At 39.1% G+C, this 23,052-nt stretch overlaps 1 protein-coding gene across 1 annotated transcript; it reads right to left on the bottom strand.

Moving 5' to 3' along the window:
• Positions 1–932: 932 nt before the first annotated feature.
• On the bottom strand, positions 933–12,669 carry glb1l (galactosidase, beta 1-like). Its single transcript, XM_065249070.2, has 16 exons — positions 12,447–12,669; positions 11,476–11,642; positions 11,237–11,387; positions 10,480–10,540; positions 10,308–10,402; positions 6,336–6,516; positions 4,506–4,564; positions 4,274–4,395; positions 4,092–4,132; positions 3,888–4,006; positions 3,684–3,758; positions 3,414–3,503; positions 3,183–3,296; positions 2,823–2,954; positions 2,504–2,731; positions 933–2,071 (listed from the first exon to the last, which is right to left on the bottom strand). The coding sequence occupies exons 1-16, from the start codon at positions 12,507–12,509 to the stop codon at positions 1,868–1,870; spliced, it is 1,902 nt and encodes a 633-aa protein (XP_065105142.1). The 5' UTR covers positions 12,510–12,669; the 3' UTR covers positions 933–1,867.
• Between the last annotated feature and the right edge of the window lie 10,383 nt (positions 12,670–23,052).

Here is a 23,052-nt window from a genome sequence, read left to right as displayed (position 1 = left end):
ACTAACCAGTTTACTAAACAGTATATGAAACTAACCAATCTTAGAAATATACAAAAGCAACATACACACTTAACGTTAGGGGCGTGTTTGTTTTGGTGATTTCAAATGTCAAAATTGGCTTTCACAGATCATGGACTCTGCCTTTAAAGCAACACCAAAGAGTTTTTTTTACCTTAAAATAACGTTTCCAAAAAAGTTTCAGTGGTTCATCCACTCAAAACAGTGTGAATGGCACTTTCACATTCGCTTTGCAGCCCTCCAACCGGTTTCCAACCGTCGGGTAGCGGTCCTGTAGTTCGAGTGAAAACTACAAAAACTTGCTTTACGTCAGACCTACAATCCAATCAGAGCCAGCTATGCTGCAGTATTTTGCTGCGTCCGAAAACTCAAGGCAGTGACTTGTTGCCTCGCTGCCTCATGAGGAAATGACTTCGGAGGCATGAAGTTAGCTCAGAGAAAGACTTTCGGACACACTTCTAAGGCAGCGTGTTTGAAATTTAAACAGAGAGCGCATTTGTGATAACTAATCACATATTTGAAAACTACAATACTAATTTCTCGCTAGAAATGCAATTAAAAGGTGTGAAATGTGAAAATATACCTTTATTTACACTAAATTGGTGGTCCAGTCGCGTCCTTGGCCGCCATTTTATTTTTTCGAACTCGACCGGACTCGACCAATCACATTCTTAATGTACGTCCACGCATAGGTATCTCAGGAGACAGGAAGTAAACCAAACATTGAATTCGGATATGCCTTGATGCCTTGGAAAGCTGCCTCAGAAGGCAGCAATTTAGAGTTTTCGGACGCAGCCTTTACGACAGTGCTAATGAACAATTATGCTTCTAACCTGTAGGGGGAGCAAAGAGCAATAACTCTTTAGTGTTGCTTTAATACAAATATCATTTATAATACTATAACAGTGACAATAACTTTTTCTGCAAAATACACATTTATTAACAAAGGTTTTAAATGTTTTTTTAAAAAATATCTAGCCATTACAGACGTGCAAAACATTTTGGGATACCGTATGCTGTAAAGGATTAATTTGTTTTATCCTCTGTGGCTCAATAAAAGAAGCAGTTTTGCCAGGCCTCTGTAACAAAACCAGCCAAATAGCCAATTAATACTAGTCCAATGATCAAATGCAATTACTCAAAATATGCCACTCCCTTACCTAAAATACACATTTTACATTAACTTTTATGCATTAATCACAGTTCCTTCCTAAAAATCACTGTATGTAAGTAATTATAAACACAGTCTGATTTAATATATAAGATCATCATGCCTTAAGGGATAGTTCACCCAAAAATGAAATTTTGTGATCATTTACTGACCTTCAAGTTGTTACAGACCTGAATAAATGTATTTTCTGTAAAAAAAGGTTTTAAACATGATTAACTTCCATAGTATTTGTTTCTCCTACTATGAAAGTCAATGGTGCTCCTGCTTAGTTTTCAGCAGAACTTGGCAACACTGTAAAGAAGGATGCTTTTAAGGCTGCATTTTTTGGGAAGGTCTTAAAGGATGGCCCAAAGTCTCTTCAGTTAGACAGGGATCATAACGGTTTCAATTTGACCAATTTTAATTGTCTCCCAGCGGATATAATGCATTTCACTTATATCATACATCGTAATGCTATGATATCAATATTATTCCTATTTCAAGCAGATAAACTTTAATAAACACCATGTTCTTTGTTTCCTATATTTATTTCATATTAAAATAAGCTGCATTTTTAACATTTCCTGAGCCATCAACAGATCACTAAACCAAGCTAAATATTAGTTTATGCAGATAATGTATACATTCTTTGAGTTAAAGAGCGAATAAGGCTTTCCAATGCATGTTTAGTGTATATGTTCACGTCTTCTTTACAGTGTTGTTGAGCTGAGGTCTGTCCATAAACAGAATCCTGCCGTGTGATGGTGCTCTTTCCAGCTCCAATACTGTGATGTTGTTTGGTTGAGTGGCACTAAGAAAAGGTCCAGGGACATATAGCGTCTGCTGGGGACCCTTCTGGGGCCAGTACCTTCCCAGATTTACACCGTTTACCCATACCTGACCCTAAAAAACAAAAAGAGTGAAATATCATTGTCATGTATGATAAACAAAATATGTCCATGACAAAAATTATGTGCTTCTTAGGGTTGGATCTGAAACTAAAAAGCTACTACTACTGAACAAATGCTACATCTGAAATCTTTATTCTGCAAAGCAGTAACACATTTGGTTTCCTAAACATTGTTTTTAACATGGCCTTAAAGATATCAAGGTTATATTCTCAGAAAATGTTCTTTATATTATACAGGATGATTTTATTTAAAAAATTAAAAACATAACTTTTGTGGGGTTTTCACGGACTGGGTAGCATTTGACGACAGCCTTCTGAGGCCTTTAGCTTTCAAACACTGCTCATTCACTTTGTCCTATAAACTATTATATGAATTATTAATACAGTAATATCATTTACAGATACATTGCAATCCACAAGCTTACTTTAGTCCATCCATTAAGTTTTACATAAGTGTCCCATGCTAGGCCTGTAGTCTTCAAGGTTCCCGAGTAGATCATTGGTCCATCTCCTGCTTCCATCTTTGGACCTGGTCGAACTTCGGAGTGATCTGCATGTAGCCAACCATTGGCTACTGCAGTATCAATGTCAAGTGGGTAGATTAACCAATCAGTGAGCACATCATTTCCCAGGATAAGGTTGCCGAGGAGACCCTGAAAAAAATGAGCCAGATATGATGCGTAATTAATATTTCTTCTATGTTTATTTGAATTTAAGCCTATTCCAAACAATGCCATCACTTGCCTTATTATCATTGATATTGCTGCCAAAATTCACCCTGCCCATGTTCTCCACAAGAATCTCCAACTGATCTCCTTGTCGTCCAGTAACATTCATCACCAATGTGGTGTCCCTCTCCAGGAACCCCTGATACACCTGCGTGCTTACAGACAATATCAGTTGCAGTCTGAACAAATCTAGCTAGTCTTTTGTTGATCATGTTAGTATGATTGGTGGGTTTGTTAAGTGAATAAATGTAAATAAAATTATTTGATTTGAAAAACTGAAGTGGTGTTTTTGATATCTGCTTTGTTACAGTTTTTGAATGGCCATGGTGAGTTGAGAACAAATACATTGTTTGACCTTAACAAGTGATCTGCTCACCCCATTCACAGAGACATATGCACGGTCACGGATGCCATTGACCGGCGAGATGAGCGGAGTCGGTTCAGGAACGTTCTGCGGTAGTGTCGTCCGATAAAGCACGAAGCCATAGTACTACATAGAGGTAAACACAGACCTGATTTTAACCACTGATCCAAGACCACTTTCTCAGCCAAAATCATTTATTCAAAGCCATTTATGATCAAACTCGGGTATTATTAAGCATCACACCTGTTTAATTTCTTCAAACGTCAACGGATATTGAGATCGTACTGGACCTTGAGGACACAATGTGTCCAACAGGCTGCTAATGTTGGCAACCTTTAAAAAAAATAAGATTCATAAAAACATTCGCTGTACAGTATGATGGTTTACACATATGCATTTAGCAAACGCTTTTATCCAAAACACTAACACAATGCTTTCCAAATGAGCTACAGGAACATTTGTATAGGAAACCGTGCAAATAAACAGGGCATTTACTATGTGAAATATGCATACCTTTTGTAGTGTCACAAAGCTGTAAGCTAGCTTTGGGGTGGCTGGTGGCATGGGACCAACTGGAATATCACGAAACTAAGAAACAAAAAAAAAGGTAAAAAATGTCTTACTGTATATAAAAGTCCTAAATTGGTATTGTTTATGTAATGTATAAAGCTTTGCGCACAGTATTAGTGTACATTATGAGAGTACTGTCATTCTTACAACTGTAATAACGTCTCTTATGGCAAGCAGTTTGTCCGTGGGATCTCCTGCTTCTGATAATGGTGCATTATAATCATAACTGGTGACCACAGACTGGAATTTGGTATCATAATCGGCTCCTATGAATGATAAAATTAGTCACAAATTGAACTGACTTCAGCACTAAATAATTATGACAGATATGGACAGATATAGCAAATATACCATTCCAGTAGCCAAAGTTGGTTCCTCCCTCAAACATGTACCTGAGATTAGAAAGAAACTTTTGGTATTTATTATTTATTTACACAATTGAAATACAATTCAAAACAATGTGATATGCTGAGTTTAAGCACAAACATATCTTATAGGATGTCATGAATTATGCTATGGAAAATATTACATACATGTTGACACTGGCACCCATAGCCAACATTTCTCCCAGCATTTTACTGACTTTCTCAGTCTCAACATAAGCATGGCTTTCTCCCCAGTGATCCAACCAACCTGTATAAAACTCAGAATTCACCTGAAATATATAATAAAACATTCATTAAAATCTTTCGATTGGGGAATATAAAACAATTTAAGCAAGTAAATAAAATGCTCACAGTATGGCATGTTTACGATATTTCTTACCAGTGGACCTTTGGGTTCAAATGTTCTCTGTCGATTAAAGGCTGTAGTGATATTGGTGTCTAAGAGGTAAGAGAGATTGAATATGTGGACTTCACAATACTATAGCCATAAAAAGACACAGGTAAAATCAGTAAAAACAAACGGTTCTATATAGCACCAAAAGTGGTTCTTTGCTCGTAATCATAGAAGAACCGTTTTTAGTGCCATATAGCACCGGTGAAGCACCTGTGTAGAACCAAATAGGGGCCATATAGCACCACATATGGTTCTACATAGCACTTTATGGTTCTACACAGGTGCTTCACTGGTGCTTCACCGGTGCTATATGGCACTAAAAACGGTTCTTCTATGATTACGAGCAAAGAACCACTTTTGGTGCTATATAGCACCGTTTGTTTTTAGAGTATATTCAACACAGATTGTGTGTGTTTTTTTAAGTGTCTGACAACTGATATACAGATTTTTTAAAATAATTTTTTTGTATTATGGTTTTCTTACACAATCATTACAAGTTTGTTTTTATTTTATTATACTATATATTTTATACTATAATAATTATTATTCCACGGGCTGTAGAGTGCTTCATTCTGATTGGTTGACAAATGTGCATTATTTTTTAGTAAATGCACACCTATAAAGTAGTTCCAGGTCTGTCGACCACATCACAGTTAAATATTACTACGCCAAGTTTAACTTAAAAAAAGGATTTATTTCATTTAAACAAATAAAGCATAAATATATGTTTGTGTGCAATATTAAATTAAATAATTAAAAAGAGAAACTAATACATAAATACTGAAGAAAAAAATTTATTGGTCATGGGATTTTTCGAAAATAATCGAATGCCTTTATTTCGAATAATTTCGAATTATTCCTTACTTGTTCATTATTAAGAAAATTGTTAAGACATGTATGTTGTTTAATTCATCTTTGTTTTGTTGTTCTATTTTGTGACTAATCATAAATGCAATGTGAATGGAGGTTATGTAAAAAGAGATAGAAATATTATTAAGTCAAGTTACTGTAGCTGTGAGCACGTTGTTTCCATCATTTTCAACAAACAGTAGCATACTGGCATTGTTGGGTGTTGTTATGATTAAATAGAAAACTGTAATTATAAGTCTGGTCAAACTATTGGTCTTGATGGTTCATCTATCACTCCAGGCCCCAGTTAAATGAATCTTATGAACTTAATGACTAACAATGTACAAAGGCTGAATGTGCATCAGACGAACATAAATCTAGTCACAATGTCTTTAAAGGGGACATGTAACAATAATTTTTTAAGATGTCAAATACTTTTTTGGTGTCCCCAGAGCACATATGTGAAGTTTTAGCTCAAAATACCATATAGATAATTTATTTGGCATGTTAAAATTTGCATTTTGTAGGTGTGTGCAAAAATGTGCTGTTTTGGGTGTGTCCTTTAAAATGCAAATGAGCTGATAAAGTGCAAACACTGATCACAATGATGGTGGCTTGATGCAATTCAAACTCAGTTGTGTTGTTAATTATTTTCTCTTTCTCTCTGCACTAAATGGCAGTGCTGTGGTTGGATAGTGCAGATTAAGGGGCGGTATTATTATAATAAGATCTCCTTATGACATCAAAAAGAGAGCCAAATTTCAATGACCTATTTTTTCACATGCTTGTAGAGAATGGTTTATCAAAACTAAGTTACTGGGTTGATCTTTTTCACATTTTCTAGGTTGATGAAAGCACTGGGAACCCAATTATAGCACTAAAACATGGAAAAAGTCAGATTTTCATGCCATGGCCCCTATAAATGATACTGTCCACTGCAGCATTTTTGACTGCTGATGGCATTACCTGTGCCAAAGTCTATAGTTGCATAGAGGCCGTCGAGTGTACCACATTTCATCTCTTTGTCTGTGTTTCCATCTGTAGTGAAGAGGACAACGTCTTCCCCCAGGAACAGACGGAAGAGAGTGTGAAGGTATCGCATGTAGTTATAATCACAAGCAAAGTAGCTGCCGTATTCATTCTCTACCTAAGAGAGAGAGAATACATGTACAAAATTGTCACGTCTGTAGTTTTAAAGGATGCAAATGCAAGTACCAAATAAAGGGGATTTATTAAATCAACACAAAACAGAATGCAAGACAGGCAGGAAGTCAAAACAAAAACAGGAATACAAACGTGTAACCAAGACAGCCAAACAAGGACAATGAACCAGCAACAAACAAGACCAGAGACAATGCTTAAATAGGCAGGCTAAATGAGTAACAGGTGTAACAAATGATGGGTAATTAACAGATGAGTCCAGGTGAGAACAATCATCACACATACAAACTCAGAACACGGTATCCACCGTGACAGTACCCCCCCTCTAAGAAGTGGCTTCCAGACACTTCATGCGAAATAACCAAGAGTCCAGGTGGGTGGAGGAACAGAGGTGGATTTGGGGGAGGGACGGAGGGCCTGGAAAGCCAAGGCGGAGCCGACCGAGCCGGGAGCCAGGGCGGAGCCGACAGAGCAGGGAGCCAGGGCGGAGCCGACAGAGCAGGGAGCCAGGGCGGAGCCGACAGAGCAGGGAGCCGCACTGGCATCCAAGGAGGCACTGAAGGCAACAGGAACCCAGGCGGACCTGGACACCAGGATGGTACCAGTAGCTGCAGGAACCTGGGTAGATAGAGAGACAGGGAGACAGGATACAAAGAAGGCCTCACAGCCAGGTTAGAGACTTCAACATAGGTTCCCTTAGACAAGGTAGAAAGTTCAGCATCGGCCATCTTGGGCCAGGCAGAGAGTTCGAGATCAGCCATCCTGGTTAGGGCAGAAAGCTCAGAGATCTTGAGATTGTCCATCTTGGACAGGGCAGAGAGAATAGGGAATTCAGGAATCTCAGAGGTGACCATCTCGACTTTTACAGGAATCTCAGGAAATACAAATACCTGCCTTATGGTCAGGACAGGGAGTTCAAGGAACTCTGGTTCAGCCAACCTGGTCAGAACAGGAAGCTCAGGGAACTCGGATTTGGACCTTTCAGCCAGGACCGGAACTTCCATTTTGTGAACAGACTCAGACGATTCGACCATCTCAGGGACTGGATCGAGCATGGCGGCGGCCATCTCGGGGACTGGATCGAGCACGGCGGCCATCTCGGGGACTGGATCGAGCACGGCGGCGGCCATCTCGGGGACTGGATCGAGCACGGCGGCGGCGGCCATCTCGGGGACTGGATCGTGCACGGCGGCGGCGGCCATCTCGGGGACTGGATCGAGCACGGCGGCGGCGGCCATCTCGGGGACTGGATCGAGCACGGCGGCGGCGGCCATCTCGGGGACTGGATCGAGCACGGCGGCGGCGGCCATCTCGGGGACTGGATCGAGCACGGCGGCGGCGGCCATCTCGGGGACTGGATCGAGCACGGCGGCGGCGGCCATCTCGGGGACTGGATCGAGCACGGCGGCGGCGGCCATCTCGGGGACTGGATCGAGCACGGCGGCGGCGGCCATCTCGGGGACTGGATCGTGCACGGCGGCGGCGGCCATCTCGGGGACTGGATCGTGCACGGCGGCGGCGGCCATCTCGGGGACTGGATCGAGCACGGCGGCGGCTGCCATCTCGGGGACTGGATCGAGCACGGCCTCATGCAGGCTTGGCTCGACAGCCTGTAGCGCCTGGTACTCACTCCTACTCCCCCCAAAAAAATTACAGGGAGACCTCGTCGTCTTCGACTCAGATCCCATGGCATCAAAAACTCGCCTCATCTCCAACGACAATGCCCGGAATGAGGCACAGCATGGGTGCTGGTTATCCCACATAGCAGTTCCCCAAAATGCCGCTCGACCGGTGAGCAAAGCCAATACAAATGCCACTTTGGAGTTCTCGCTCTCAAACATCCTGGGTTGCCTGGACAGATAAATAGCACACTGATTAATAAAGTTCTTGCAACCGTTTAGCTCACCCGCATAACTCTCAGGGCTAGGCATTTCCAACTCCAGTTGATCACTTGGCTTTGTCGGTGTGGGTGTAGTGATGGGATTTTTTAGAGCTTGGATCTGTCGTGTTAACTCCTCCAATTGCGCGGCCAGTGCTTGTTCCGCACGCTCCCTCTCGGCATCTCTCTCCTGCTGTTGTTCCTTGTCACGTTTGAGCCACAGCATGATAGCCTTGGTACTCGCTGCATCCAAACGTGGCTGGTTCATTCTGTCACGTCTGTAGTTTTAAAGGATGCAAATGCAAGTACCAAATAAAGGGGATTTATTAAATCAACACAAAACAGAATGCAAGACAGGCAGGAAGTCAAAACAAAAACAGGAATACAAACGTGTAACCAAGACAGCCAAACAAGGACAATGAACCAGCAACAAACAAGACCAGAGACAATGCTTAAATAGGCAGGCTAAATGAGTAACAGGTGTAACAAATGATGGGTAATTAACAGATGAGTCCAGGTGAGAACAATCATCACACATACAAACTCAGAACACGGTATCCACCGTGACACAAAATATAGATTTGAGCACTCTCTGCCTAAGCACTGTTTACATGACCAACACAAAATACACAAAATTACTGTTCATGTACAAACAGTGTACACCTGTCTAAACTAATTTGGTATCGTGCTCTCAGTTTTACAAAATACAAGAGTTAGTTTCTCTACTGTACAATTGTTTATAATTAATGGTCATTTTTAGGGATGCACCCATATATTGCCCTACTGTACGATCATTATTAGCAGATTAAAAAATGTTTTCCTACTATCGAACATCGGCTGATTGTTTACACTGAAACTAGCACTTTTCCAAGAAAAAATGTCAAAATAAATAAAAATTTGCAATATAACGAAAATCAAGTCGCAATATCGAGAGTAAAGTCGTGATATAATGAGAAAAAGTAGCAATATATTGACCATAGAGTCACAATATAACGATAATAAAGTCGTAATATATGCTAGATTTAACTAGTAGTTTTTTGAGAAAAAAATCTAAATAAATTAACACTTTTTTTCTCGAAAAACTACTAATTAAATCTCGCATTATAATGACTTAATCTCGAGATGGTTTCTTTTTTTTATTTTAGCTTGGCCCTAATCCTCCTTGGTACTAAACAATAAAAAAAAAAAACTTAAAATTTTCACATAAAAGAAAGACATTTTTTATTGAAAACAATTCAATTTTTTTGATGTTACCAATTGAAATAATTCTAAAAGGAACACGCCCAGATTTTGAACTATATTCGCAGAAGGCGAAGCACTGCTACTTGGGCGGAGTGATTTGCTCACAGCACCCGAGAAGCCCCTGGTGAGGAGCAGAGAGTTCGGTCAGAGTTGTGCAAATCACTCCGCCCAAGTAGCAGTGCTTCGCCTTCTGAGAATATAGTTCCTAGTATGTATACGGTTAAAAGATGGGGCTGTGTCTCATATGACCTTGTTATTTGTACACGGTGTAACTATACAAATCACAACACATAAATAGGAAAATGTTTGCGTTATTTTGTCACTTATTGGGAGCAGTTTGCTAGCTGAAGCCATTTACTTCCAGTCTTTGTGCTAAGCTAAGCTAGCGGGGGCTGCGTCAGACAGAGTTACAGCACGCACGGAGATGCGAAATGTATGTATGGACTTATCCAACTATGGGGGATACAGTGAATAAGCTAAATTCCCAAAATCTGGGCGTGTTCCTTAAAGTTAATCCAATTTTCACTTTTTACAGTGTATAATTAGGGCAGATTATATCCTGGCAATCAAAAGTAGCGGAAAAACACATCAAGACTGATGTTGTGTGGTTATTTTTATAAACTGTTAATTTAGTATTATTAGATTCTTAACTGTACCTGCACACTAATAATATTTCCCCCATTCTGATAAAGCCACGGTTTCATCTTAGTGAGCAGGACATACAACCAGCTACTCACTGACTTCAAGTACTCTGAAAGACACAAACACTACAATTAATAACACACTCGACCCGATGTGATGTCATGTCTCATGCAGAACAACATGTACCTGTGTCAGCTGAACGGAGGATAATGTTCGGTTTTTGTAGCAACCAGGCAGGCAAACCACCCTGTTGGACACAAAACGGACAATTTAGACCTCTACATAAATAACAATCATTGAATGCCTGTCTTTAAGGATTCAAAAGTACATATTGAATAACATAACTGCACAACATATTCTGTGTTTTGATAAATGACTAAAATAATGGATGACATTATTGTTCAAAACATTTTTTTAAAGGTGACATAGAATGATTGAACGGAGTATTTATCCTTGTTCTGTGATGTGACATGTAGACAAAAATTTTTTTGTTTGGGTCTGTAATGCCTTAGAAGCTTCCTAAAAACCTCTCTCAGATAGCTCTATTAGGGTGGGGGATTTTAAACAAGTGGTTTCGCACCTATTTGGCTCCCCCTACTGGCTTAACTTGCAATCTCATTACTGATTGGCTGACTTTGCTGCCCCTCAAAAAATGCAGCCAATTATTTTAAAGTGGAGGGGCAGTTAGATGCCTGTGATGTCATTAGCATCAGTTTTTCAGATTGGGCCGTTTTCTGGCTGACATTTCTAAAAGAGGAATTTCTATGAGACTGAGATGTTTAGCATGTTTAGCACTTTTTGTATGTTTGTGAACGTGGGTAGACTACCATTATTCAACAAAGACAAGGTAAAAATGGTTTTTCATTCTCTGTCCCCTTTAAATTATACTGATAAACACAGACCTCAGATTTCACAAACATTCAAAACAGGAAATAACACCAACCATTTCCCATTCTGCGCAGATGTACGGCCCTGGCCGCAAGATGACTAACAGCCCTGTTTGGTTTGCCAGCTTTAAGAAGTACTCCAGATCTCTGTCTCCTGCAAAGTTAAACACCCCCTGCACGGTCTCATGGAAATTCCACGGCACATATCTTCAGGAAAAGAATTAAAAGATATATATGACTGGTAAAATTTAACAAAAAAGTTTATTTACAGTATGTGATGAAAAGTTTCACTTACACCTGGACAGCATTGAGTCCAGTCATGTACATCTTAAGCAGCCTGTCCTTCCAGTAATCCCGAGGGATGCGGGAATAGTGGATGCTTCCTGAGATGTACTGGAATGGTTTTCCATCCTTTCGGAAGCAGTTGTTTTCATAATCAATAGAAAATGAGCGTGAATCTGCCTTAAAATAGAGAAGTTGTGTATGTTAATTTTGGGATTTGTAGTTTAAGTACAATTATATAACATTCTTTAAACAAGATATATTTACTTAAGAAGTAAAATGATACAAGGGAAATCTAATGATGTGAATAAGGAAATCTATGTGAGAAAAAGTATTTTTTTACAGTGTAGGTGTCAGGGTTTACCACATATGGATTTACATGAATTTTAATTACCTTGTTAGTAGTCTACTACACTCTAAAAAAACAAACGGTGCTATATAGCACCAAAACAATTGCTTTGGATCGTAACGATAGAAGAACCATTTTAGTGCCATATAGCACCGGTGAAGAACCAGTGAAGCACCAGTGAAGCACCAGTGAAGCACCAGTGTAGAACCATATAGGGGCCATATAGCACCACATATGGTTCTACATAGCACTATATGGTTCTACACAGGTGCTTCATTGGTGCTTCACTGGTGCTTCACTGGTTCTTCACCGGTGCTATATGGCACTAAAAATGGTTCTTCTATCGTTACGATCCAAAGCAACTGTTTTGGTGCTATATAGCACCGTTTGTTTTTTAGAGTGTACACAATTTTTTTAAGTAGTTCTCAACAGGCAATTTCTAGCAGATGAAATATTCTAAAAACAACGTTTTATTTTAAAAAAATGATTTTCCCCATGCCATGTCCCCCAGACTCGTGAATATCACAATGTTTAAAACTGTTTGGATTTGTGTCTAATAACAGCTGACCTACCTGTGTGTAACTTTTCACACTATGTAAAGATTACAGACATCAAACTCTGAAGCAGATACTTACCAGCACAGACAATACTGGCAGATAACACAAGCCTAATAAAACGAAAGTAATGTGTGAATTCATCTTTAAATCAAACCCAGACGCAGTAAAACTCTTTCGCGTGGCGTCATTATACAAGCGCGTGACTGTAACGTTAAAAAATAACTGTTCAATGAATAGTTGTCATTTTGTTCAGTAAGTTAGACCTGCAGCTTTTCCTCTTTTTGAAAATAAGGATCATGTGATTTAGTCTCTTTAATGTTACACTGGGTCCTAAAGTCCGTCTACTCATTGGTTATTATACACCCTTCACCCTGTAATTAATTACCCATTAAAAAGATAAATGTACACAATCTATTTTCCTCATGAAGTTATGAATATTCAGATTCACTATAGATCACGTGCAGTAGTGAATGTGTGACCGCGTATGGGCTATACTGTATCACTGCGTACACTGAATTCAGCCAACAAAATCACAGAAACTGTCCTGCATCTATTATTTTCTTGTTTAAAATATTATTTTAATTCTTATTTTTATTATCATTATTTACTTTTGAATGTATTTTTGTAAATCACAGTAAATAACTTTATTTAAAAAACAGTAGTAGCCTAACTGTATACAATATTCATATATTTTTACAATATCAATTACACTATTCTTTTATTTCTTTCAAGTATTTCTATTATTTAACATAAGTGCGCAATTTAAAGTAATGTTTTATCCACTCAGAGTCGCTGCAGGATAAACCAAACACTGAATGCCAGGCAATAATTCACGCGCTCTTCAGCGACCTCTACCGGAGAGTTTTAAATAAGTTCATTAAACAATGCTGTGTGTAGGTGGTAATTTGTTTAGCAGTTTGTCAGTGTTACAGTAACTAAATGAAGAAACAGTTTTCATAGTGAATTTGCAAAATAGATGATTTATCAGATTGTTTAAAATCTGTTTATCACCCCACCATAATTAATTTATATTTATATACACTCTCAGAAATAAAGGTGCAAAACTGTACCTTTTCTGTCACTGGGGCTGTACCCTTTCCAAAAGTACAGCTTTGCACCTAAGGATTTCATTTTAGTACCTCAGACGTACATTTTGGGACCAAAGAGCTTATTAGTACCCAAAAATACATATTAGTATCTCAAAAGTACATATTGGTACTAAATGTTTACATATCTGTACCTAATGGTCCATACAATTACCTTCTTAAAGCGTGCTGCCCCACTGACAGCTAGGGTACATATTTTGACTTTTTTCTAACAATGTAAGTCCTAAAGGTACGGTAATCTACCCAAAATTGTATTCTGTTTTGTATTGCTGTAAAGGTATCAAACGGAAACTTAGGGTACAGTCCCATTGACAGAAAAGGTACAGTTTTGTATATATATATACACATACTGTACAATTATCATAATTTACACAAACCAGCATTTGTCAGCACCGGATGTACAGTATGTGTATTTGCTCCTGTTTCTTCAAAGCTTTAATTGGGGCAGGTGGGCTGTTGAAGCGTCTTGTCACCAAATATTACTTGTGCCCAACTGCTTTGCATGTTTACCTCTGGATCCAGACAGCCAGATAAACAGAGACAATCCAATGACGTTGACATGAACACACACCATGGCCATTGTCTGCCACCATCTGCTTAACACCATAAAGAGACACACTGAACACAGAATGTGGGAGAACTCAAGGACAATACATAAAGGTTGTATGTGAAGAGGAAGGCAGATGCTGTTGTTTCAAACTGGATTGCTAGGATCCCGTAATGGGCCTGTGTTGTGGAAGGCAAACGACCCCATAGGTGGTAAACGCAAGTCTTTCTATTTTTAAAGGCATTCTTTTAAAAAAAGGCTCCAGTTTAATGCTGTAGGCAGTAATGCAGTCATTATCCTGCTGAGCTGAGTAAGCAAACACACATACCTCCTGTGTTACCTTAACATATACAAACACACACACATGCGCTCTCACCCGCTGTGAACACACACAACGTCACCACCTGCGTTTTCCTCTGTGTGAACATGATCTGCACTGTTTTACTGGTGACTGACTGACATAATTTAATTAACTAAACTGAAAAAGCAAATGCACTCAGTGATTTCATTTAATGTATATAATGATGCAATAATTGACCAATATCTTCATCTATAGTGATGAAGTGTATTGGGGTGCCCCTTCAGCACAAATACACCAGGCAGAGGCGGCCTTAAGCATCTGGGGGCCCGTTTCAATAACTAATAAGGTGCCCTACCCACATAAAACATAAACATAATAGAGCAAAAAAGCAAGGATTCCTGTTGGTTTGCATCAATGGTATATTATTTTATTACGTGCACTTTCAGCTTTACGAACAGGCAGCTCAACAGAAACGATCCAACCTTATTTAATTAAAACTATATATTTATATTATAGTTGGAATAAGCCTTGCCCTTTCATGGACGCTAACTTCTCCGCTTAATTGATTTGCGCAGTATATTTTCAGCTTTCTGGGCTGACTTAAAAAACAACAGCTCAAACATCCACTCAACTTGAATTATTTAACAAAAGTAAAGAAGAAAAAGTGTCTGACTGACGTTGAACCGAACTTATAAAAAATGATAGGCCCCGTGTTTTTTCAGCACCGTTGACAGCTCACCCGGCAGCGGGCGTAGATTTCACCTGAGCCCTTTTTAGAAATCCACCCTTCTGTGATTGAGTGCTGAGAATGCCCTGATAAGTTCATCTTTGTCCAGCGATTTTGTCACCTCGTGCTCAATTGAAATCTGTGCGAGAGCTGACGGCATATGTTCAACATTATAAAAACCAACATGATCTCACAAAGTTCCATGGGATAGTCACGGAATTTTGTGCTCATTTTTCCGTGGGATTCTCACGGATCTCCGCATTTTTCCGTGGCCCTGCTACGGACTGTCTTTTTCCGTGGCATTCTCACGGATTGGTTACTCAACTGCTTTTTCCTATTTTCAAACCATTTTCGCTTCGGTTTAGGGTTAGATTTGGTGTTTGCGTTAGTATGTCACTTTAACTATTGGTTTATACTATTTTTTCTGATTTATTCTTTTATATTTTCTAAACTTTAAACAATTGTCGCCTGGCTTTGCGGTTAGAGTTGGGTTTGGGTAGGGATGTCATTTCATGTAAATCTAACCCTAAACCGAAGTGAAAATGGTAAGAAAATAGGACAAAACCATTGAGAAACCAATCCGTGAGAATGCCATGGAAAAAGACAGTCCGTAGCAGGGCCACGGAAAAATGCGGAGATCCGTGAGAATGCCACGGAAAAATGTGCACAAAATTCCGTGACTATGCCATGGAAATTTGTGAGATCAGGTTAATAAAAACAGTTTACATACTGTGATGTGGGAGCAAAACAAGACGGTTCCCTATCCACTGTAAAAAAATCGCCCCTTGTTTATCTAAAGTTCTTGGTGATTATGTTCATTTAATGGAACATTGTGTGGATGTTGCGTAGAGGAAAATGCAGTCATGCACAAAATATATTAAAGGCAATAAATGCACACAGATGTTATACACATATTTTTAATACAATGAAACACTGCATTAAGGTTAGTATAAAATCCAATCATATTATAAAAAAACCCAATTGAAATCAGCCCCTAAAAAACCCTAATATTTAAAACCTAGAATCGCTCCTGCACCAGCACCAAGCCTGATGAGAGAGAGCATGGTCGAATTCAAAACTGCGTTTTTGCGCCCTTGAAGGGCACTTCGGGAAGGGAACGCCGCTTAAACATTCACTCCAGATAAAATGAATATGACGTTGTTTTCATTGCTCTATTCTCCAAGTGTATTTTAGCCGCCACACAATGAGACACAATTGCGCAACTCTCTGCACAGCTCTGATCATGTGCACGTTTTCTGAGAGTTTGAATCATGTGATGCTGCTGTAAACGATTCTTCATTGATTTATAAAAATGAAAGAATTGACTTTTAAAAAACATTATTTAAATGGCCTATAATACACAATGCAGTTCTACAGTTTTATTGTATATTAAATAAAATACATTAATTTGCATATATAATCCGACGTCTATCGTAAGCACGTAGGAACGTCCGAGAGAAAATAAAGAGCGGAAATTAATTGATTTAAAATGAAAGATATGTGATTGCTAACGCCCACTGGCACTGACAGTGTGAGCTCCCCCGTGCATGAATCATATCCCCCGTTCAAGCATTCTGGTGACGGGGCTGGGGCCCCCCTTGGAGGGTGGGGCCCGTTTCAATTGAAACGGGTGAAACATAGGTAAGGCCGCCTCTGACACCAGGCTGGAAGCAAACCTCTCCCCTCCCCACACTTAGATCTTTTGAATAAACACATGCATTATTAATAGTATTAGTGCTAATTAGAGCTTGAGACAGGCTGAGAAAATAAGCACATTATCTAGTGTCATGTCATATGGCCCTGTTTAAGCAGTGGATTGCAGTATAAATGAGTCAGTCCTAAGAGTGATTTGGCTGTGAGTCAGGTTTTCCGGTCACATGACACCCTGGATACAGGGATATGTATTTTGTGATGCATTAGTCATTTGAATGATAGTGATGGTGCTGATTGTGATGTCATGAGAAGTGGTATAAGCTGACATGGGTAAATCTTTCGATCATCAAAAAGGTTTGCTCAAAAGTACTTTCGAACTGCTGGCAAAATTTGTGATTTAGATACAAGTAAAAATTCCTGTTTTAGAAATTATACCTTAAAAAAAACTGAAAATCCACTCATTGTCAGGATTAAGCCAAAATTCACACTCCCAGGGAAGGCTATATTCTATATTGAAATATTGAAAAAGATTTGATGAAGAATACAGGATACCGTCCTACTGACAGCTTTTGTAAATTCCTGACAGTTCTAAGTGTTAATAAAAAATAAAATAAATAAATAAAATAGACAACTTTTTTGTCTTTTCTTTCACTATAGTGATGCTTTTCAAAGTTTTAAAAAAATACAGTATACTTGTCACATTCCATCTGTCCTATACTTTTTTGTCAATAAAAATACTGACCTGACAGCTTTGTCTTTGGCAATTCAAATGATTTTACTTAATAATATGTGTCTATAAGGCAGGGGTTCCCAAACTTTTTATTTCATGACTCACTTAAACAGGTACAATCTATTTTAGGAGGACCCATCATAATATCCACATTCTTTTTTCACAAACACTATCATTTTTTTGGTTGTTCTTAATAAAGACATGAAAATATTTTTAGACACATTATGTTTGTCAATACCCTTGACTTCGATGTAGATCAGATCACATTTTATGACAAATTTATTCAAAAAACCATGACAATCCAAAAGGTTTACATACTTGTTCCTGCCACTGTAAATATCAAAATCTTTTTCATTGCCAGTCATCAATTAGACTGAATAGTTTTTGTGTCATTCACTGCAAAAGCCAAGCGAATTTGCATGACCCACAAGTGGGTCCCAACCCACAGTTGGAAAACCCCTGCTATATAAAGACACTGAACAAAAATACATTTGCTTTAGGCTATAATTTTTAATGAAAATGTTGTGTTGTTCTTTAACATCATAGCCAAAACTTTTTTTTACAGAGAATCTAATCTTTCACGTCATCAAATAGCAGCAATCTTGGGAATTCTGAAAATCATCATCCGTAAAAACAAACTCCTCCAGATTTTTTCATAGTGAACAGTATAATTTTGGCTGATTTAGGAGTGTTCTCTTGAAATATGATGTGTTTCAGTGCATATCTGTGCCATCGGTACATGTCACAGGTCATTTTGCATTGCATTAACACATAGATTTACATTGATCTATACTGATCAATGTTCATAGACCAGTGACTTAAAATAGGGAGTGAATCAGCTGTTTCTTTCTCTCTCCCCCTTTCTTTCTGTCAGCTGTCTGTCATTTAACAACTCGTAAACAACACATTTAGATACATTTTCTACCCAATTAATAGCATTAACCTCAGTAGATTTTTATAGCAAATCTGTATAGATTATGCACTAGTTTCAGACAATATTTGTGGGAATTTTTTGCATGTCTGGTAGTTTGTTTAAATTAATTAATTATAGACTTGTTACACACTTTCCTGCAGAGATTATTTCAGGATTAGGCCTTAGTTATATTAAAACATTTAAGTAGTTTTTACAAACACACCTTACAAAAAACAATACTGGTGTGCATCTTGAGAAATTAATGGCACTGTCAGTGCAAGACGTTTTTAATTTAAGGCAACTCAAATATGCATTTTAGTCTGGGATTAGGATAAACCCTGTCTGGGAAATCACAACTTAATGTTAGGTTGGCTTGTCTATGTCAATGATCAAACAGATATAGTCATTGACATAAAACCACATATAAGTAGACTTCATGAACGTGCTTTGTAAACACAAAATCTGCAGGAAGTTTGTGGGAAGAATTAATGAATAACCTCTTCTGCCCTAATGAATGATATGTTATTGTATTGCGCAATAAATCTCTCAAGATATTCCTCAAGAGTTATGATTTGTACATTTTTTAAATAAGTGCAATACTCTTAAAAATGCTTAAAAGGTTTTTCACAGCGATGCAATAGAAGAACCGTTTTTGGATCATCAAAGAACCATTTAACAAGAAGAACCATTTGACTAAATGGTGCTTTTTATGTTAAAAGTTTTTTATGGCCAAAAATTATTTTTCTGTCATGAATGTCATTATGAAGCACCTTTATTTTTAAATGTGAATGTACGCTGTGAACTGCTAACTCAACTTTGATGGATCCTTCTTTCAAATTAGATCGTAATATTATTACTAGACTAAGTATAGGATATGGATCTGTGCTTATTTGTGAACACTGAATCGCTCAATGTGCCGCTCAATGTGCAGAATCGATGTGCCTTTTTTAATAGCGCATGTTGATGAGAAATGTTTGTAGTGAGCGTCATGTTACATTACCGATTGTCTCTCAAGATCATTAAACCAAAGATTCCTGAAACTCATACATGAACTCAAAATATCCCGACATTTGTTATAATCATGTTATGGAACTGCTTGGTCCACAGCAGGGCTGCTTCTTATCTGCCTTTAAGGCCGCGGTATACTTTTTTTCCGCGTCCGCGTCCGGCTCGCGCGCGCACGCGTCCGCGCAGCTTTTCGAGTATACTCCCCGCGGCCACAATGACGTCATGCGGACGGCGCGCGTACGCGGACGTCCCTAGTATGGTCCTGTCCCAAATGGCACACTCCGGACTTGTGGTCCTCCTCAGAGTCCACACTTTGATGACATCACGTAGTCCAGACTTTAGGGACCCTTAATGCGAGTCCACGTGGGTGCAACGGAGTCGTATTTTGGGACAGACTCGAGCGTCACACCGGAAATAGGTAGAGAAGTTGCCCGTCAGTGTGAGCTCCTCCCTTCCGTCGTCTGATTGGTCTGATTGCTCTTTCGCAAGGACTTCTGGGTTGGTAAAATGCGCGAAGCCTGCTGCAGTGCGGGCTTCGCTGAAGACCGCATCAAGGGGGCAAAGGAGGCGCTGATGAGCACACTTCAAAGCGTAAAAATGACAGATGGGACACCCTACGGACTCTTGGACTAAGCGAGCACGCGCAATTTAAGGCCACGAGACCGAAAGTCCACATGAAGTGCGCCATTTGGGACAGGGCCTATACTTTCGGCTTGAGCATACTCGGGACGTCCGCGTATGCGCGCCGTCCGCATGACGTCATTTTCGTCATCAGGAGGGTGCGCGGACGGCCGCGCGGACCGTCCGCGTGCAGCCCAAAATTTGAGACCGCGCGGACAGTGCGCGTACAGTCCGCGTACGACAGCGCATGCGCGTGAAAATATTTAGACAGGACACTCCACTATAAACAATTATACAAAGGAAATAGACAGCATTTGCACACACACTATCGTTTTTCTTCTTTAACTTTTACTTCTTCCAAGAACAGAAAGCTGTGGAGCATGTTTGTTTGATTCCTGTTCTTTGTTGTCTTGTTGTTTGTTCTAAACTGTGTTTGCAATGGTGGATCAGTTACTTTTCTTCACCTATCCTAATGTTTTAATGTACTCTAAATGTCACCAAATCAGTGCTGCCCTGACAGCCTGTTAGACTAATAATTTGAACAAGAAATCATTCGTATTGCGTATAGTGTCGAACGCGGCCATCCGCGTGTAGCCGCGGGGACTATACCCGGAAAGCTGCGCGGACGCGTGCGCGCGCGAGCCGGACGCGGACGCGGAAAAAAAGTATACCCGGCCCTTAACACAGTTACACTGTGAGGTCATTTTTAACCCCCCTCTGTTGCCCCCTATGGTCTTTGCATTCCATACTTTTGTATGCGTCTCATGCACTGCAGGATGATGGTTCCACAAACATATCTGTCCCCTCGAAAATTCCTCTCTGACCTTCCACCCGAGTTCATTTTATTCTCCAACAATGTAAACATTTACATCTATGCATATGGCAGATGCTTTTTGTCAAAGTGACTATATGTGACCCTCTCTGTGAAATCCAGGCTAATATTAATATTAAAATTATGAGAATTTGGAGCAACAAAGTTTACTTTCAGTCGTTGATTTCAATCTTTAACATGATCTTACTCAGTCAATATTAAAGATATCAAGAATATTTTCATAGAGTGTTCTTTACACTATGTACAGTAGGATGATTTTATTTACAAGAAATGACTTTTGGGTCATTTCACAGACTGGATCAAAACCTAAAAGGCCTCATTGGTTTTATCAAAGGGTAACCATATACCAATATTAAATATTAAATTATTATGCAATAAATACCTACTCGAGAAACACTTTCATAAACAGTAGAAGAACATTGCAACATACTGTGCAAAAGTCTTAGGCCACCACCACCAGGCTTGTAGTTTAAGAAGTTTTATTAATGTCCATCCATGTTTATTTTTCAATCTATTTTATTAAGATACAAACAGAAAATACAGGAAATATGTACAAAAAATAAAAAAATGACATTTTCAGGATTAAATGTCTTCTTTAGGCATCATCAGTGTTTAGTGTGACCTCTCTTGGTCTCTCTGTTGACCATTTGAGCATCAAGGACCCGAACTGTTTCATAACAAACAGTACAGCCCATAAAAGAGCAATGCTTTGTGACACTTATGATCTGTTCTCTGTCACTTTTGGGAAATCCATCAATTTTAAGAGTTTAATTACATTAGATAATATGCTTCTCAGCATTACTGTCTTGTCTAGTTAATGGACGGTGACTGAGAACAGAAAGAATGGATGAGATCATCTAGATTGCTGGTCACTCAGCCACTATTTGTTCGCTCCGTGACATCCTGTGCATTGACAAAACATGACAAATCAGTCAAAAAACATTGGTCTTTAGACAATGTACAAGGTTAAAGTTTGTTTACTTGGAAACCTGAGGTTAAACACACAATTATGCGTTGCAGAGCGTCATCTTCTTCAATCAGCATATGGGCTATCCACTGGATTCATAGTTGGTTATTTAACATAATCAAAAATCTAATCCTTATAATTTAAAGGCGGGGTGCATGATTTTTGAAAAACACTTTGGAAAAGGGAGTCAGGCTGAGTACCAAAACACACTTGTTGCCAATCAGCTGTAAGGGGCGTGTCTACTAACCAACATCATTGCCTGGGTTATCTATGTGTGGGGCGGGTCTATCAAAAGAAGGTCTAGATTCTATTGGGGTAGGGGCGTGTTTGTTTAGGTGATTTCAAATATCAACACTGGCTTTCAGAGATCGTGCACCCTGCATGCAGAATCCTAAGTGTGTTGCAATTTTAAGGCATATTGGTATTAATCAAGATAGATGGTTAACTGGTAGACCATGACATGGCTTCGATCCCATGGAAACATACAGTAATAAAAAATTCATGACTTGAATGCACTGCAGGTTATTTTGGATAAAAAACGACCAAATGCATAAACATGTCTTTAAACATAAACAAGGATGACTGTGTGTAACTGGATTTCATGTTGTGTATATACTTTAAGCTATTGTTTCATTACTTTATCTCAATGCATGTGGTGTTGTTTAAGTGCTGAATCAAGTCATTAATGCTATTCTGTATAAAGGCTTTTACATAACCACCACAAGCCTTAGTGTCATGTGATAACATAGTGATCGAGCTTCATTTGAGAGCCATTAAAAAGACTCTTTATCAAACATCTTCTCCATCATATACTGACAGCTCCTTTTCTACCCCATTAACTCAGATCTGATGCTTTCAGCCGAGGGTTAATTGACCTTGCCTAAGGCCTGATTCAGGGTCAGCACTGTTACAAAGACTTTCATTAATCCACTGTCAAAATAGGGAGCATAATACAATATGTGTTTGTAGACGCTGTGTCCACAGTTTTTGGTGGTGAGTAAACTGATTCAGGATCAGTGGACTGTGTGCCAGCCAAAAAAGCTCTTAAACGAACAGAACAGACTTTGAAATTGGCATTTTTATGCTATGCCAGAGCAAGAAAGCTGAACTGGGAACAGAGGACAGCCAAACTATGAGAGAGAGAGAGAGAGATGAGAGATGCTCACATACAGAAGAGTCATTCAGTGGATCAACTGATAGCAGCTTTGTTCTGCTTTTTTCATTGGCATGGCATGTTAAACCAGTCCTCAATGTTTGAAGGGATTACAGGGATATTTTA

Source organism: Paramisgurnus dabryanus, chromosome 15 (assembly GCF_030506205.2).
Source record: "Paramisgurnus dabryanus chromosome 15, PD_genome_1.1, whole genome shotgun sequence".
Taxonomy (NCBI): Eukaryota; Metazoa; Chordata; class Actinopteri; order Cypriniformes; family Cobitidae; genus Paramisgurnus; species Paramisgurnus dabryanus.
The sequence above is the reverse complement of the archived record's forward strand: the minus strand, read 5'-3'. Positions and strand labels throughout refer to the sequence as shown.

Coding starts and splice junctions, on each gene's coding strand:
- glb1l (XM_065249070.2), bottom strand. CDS start 12,509: ATGAATTCACACATTACTTTCGTTTTATTAGGCTTGTGTTATCTGCCA. Junction 11,388..11,475: donor GGACTCAATGCTGTCCAGGT/GTAAGTGAAACT, acceptor CTTTTCCTGAAG/ATATGTGCCGTGGAATTTCC. Junction 6,517..10,307: donor GAAATATTATTAGTGTGCAG/GTACAGTTAAGA, acceptor TCTCTCTCTTAG/GTAGAGAATGAATACGGCAG.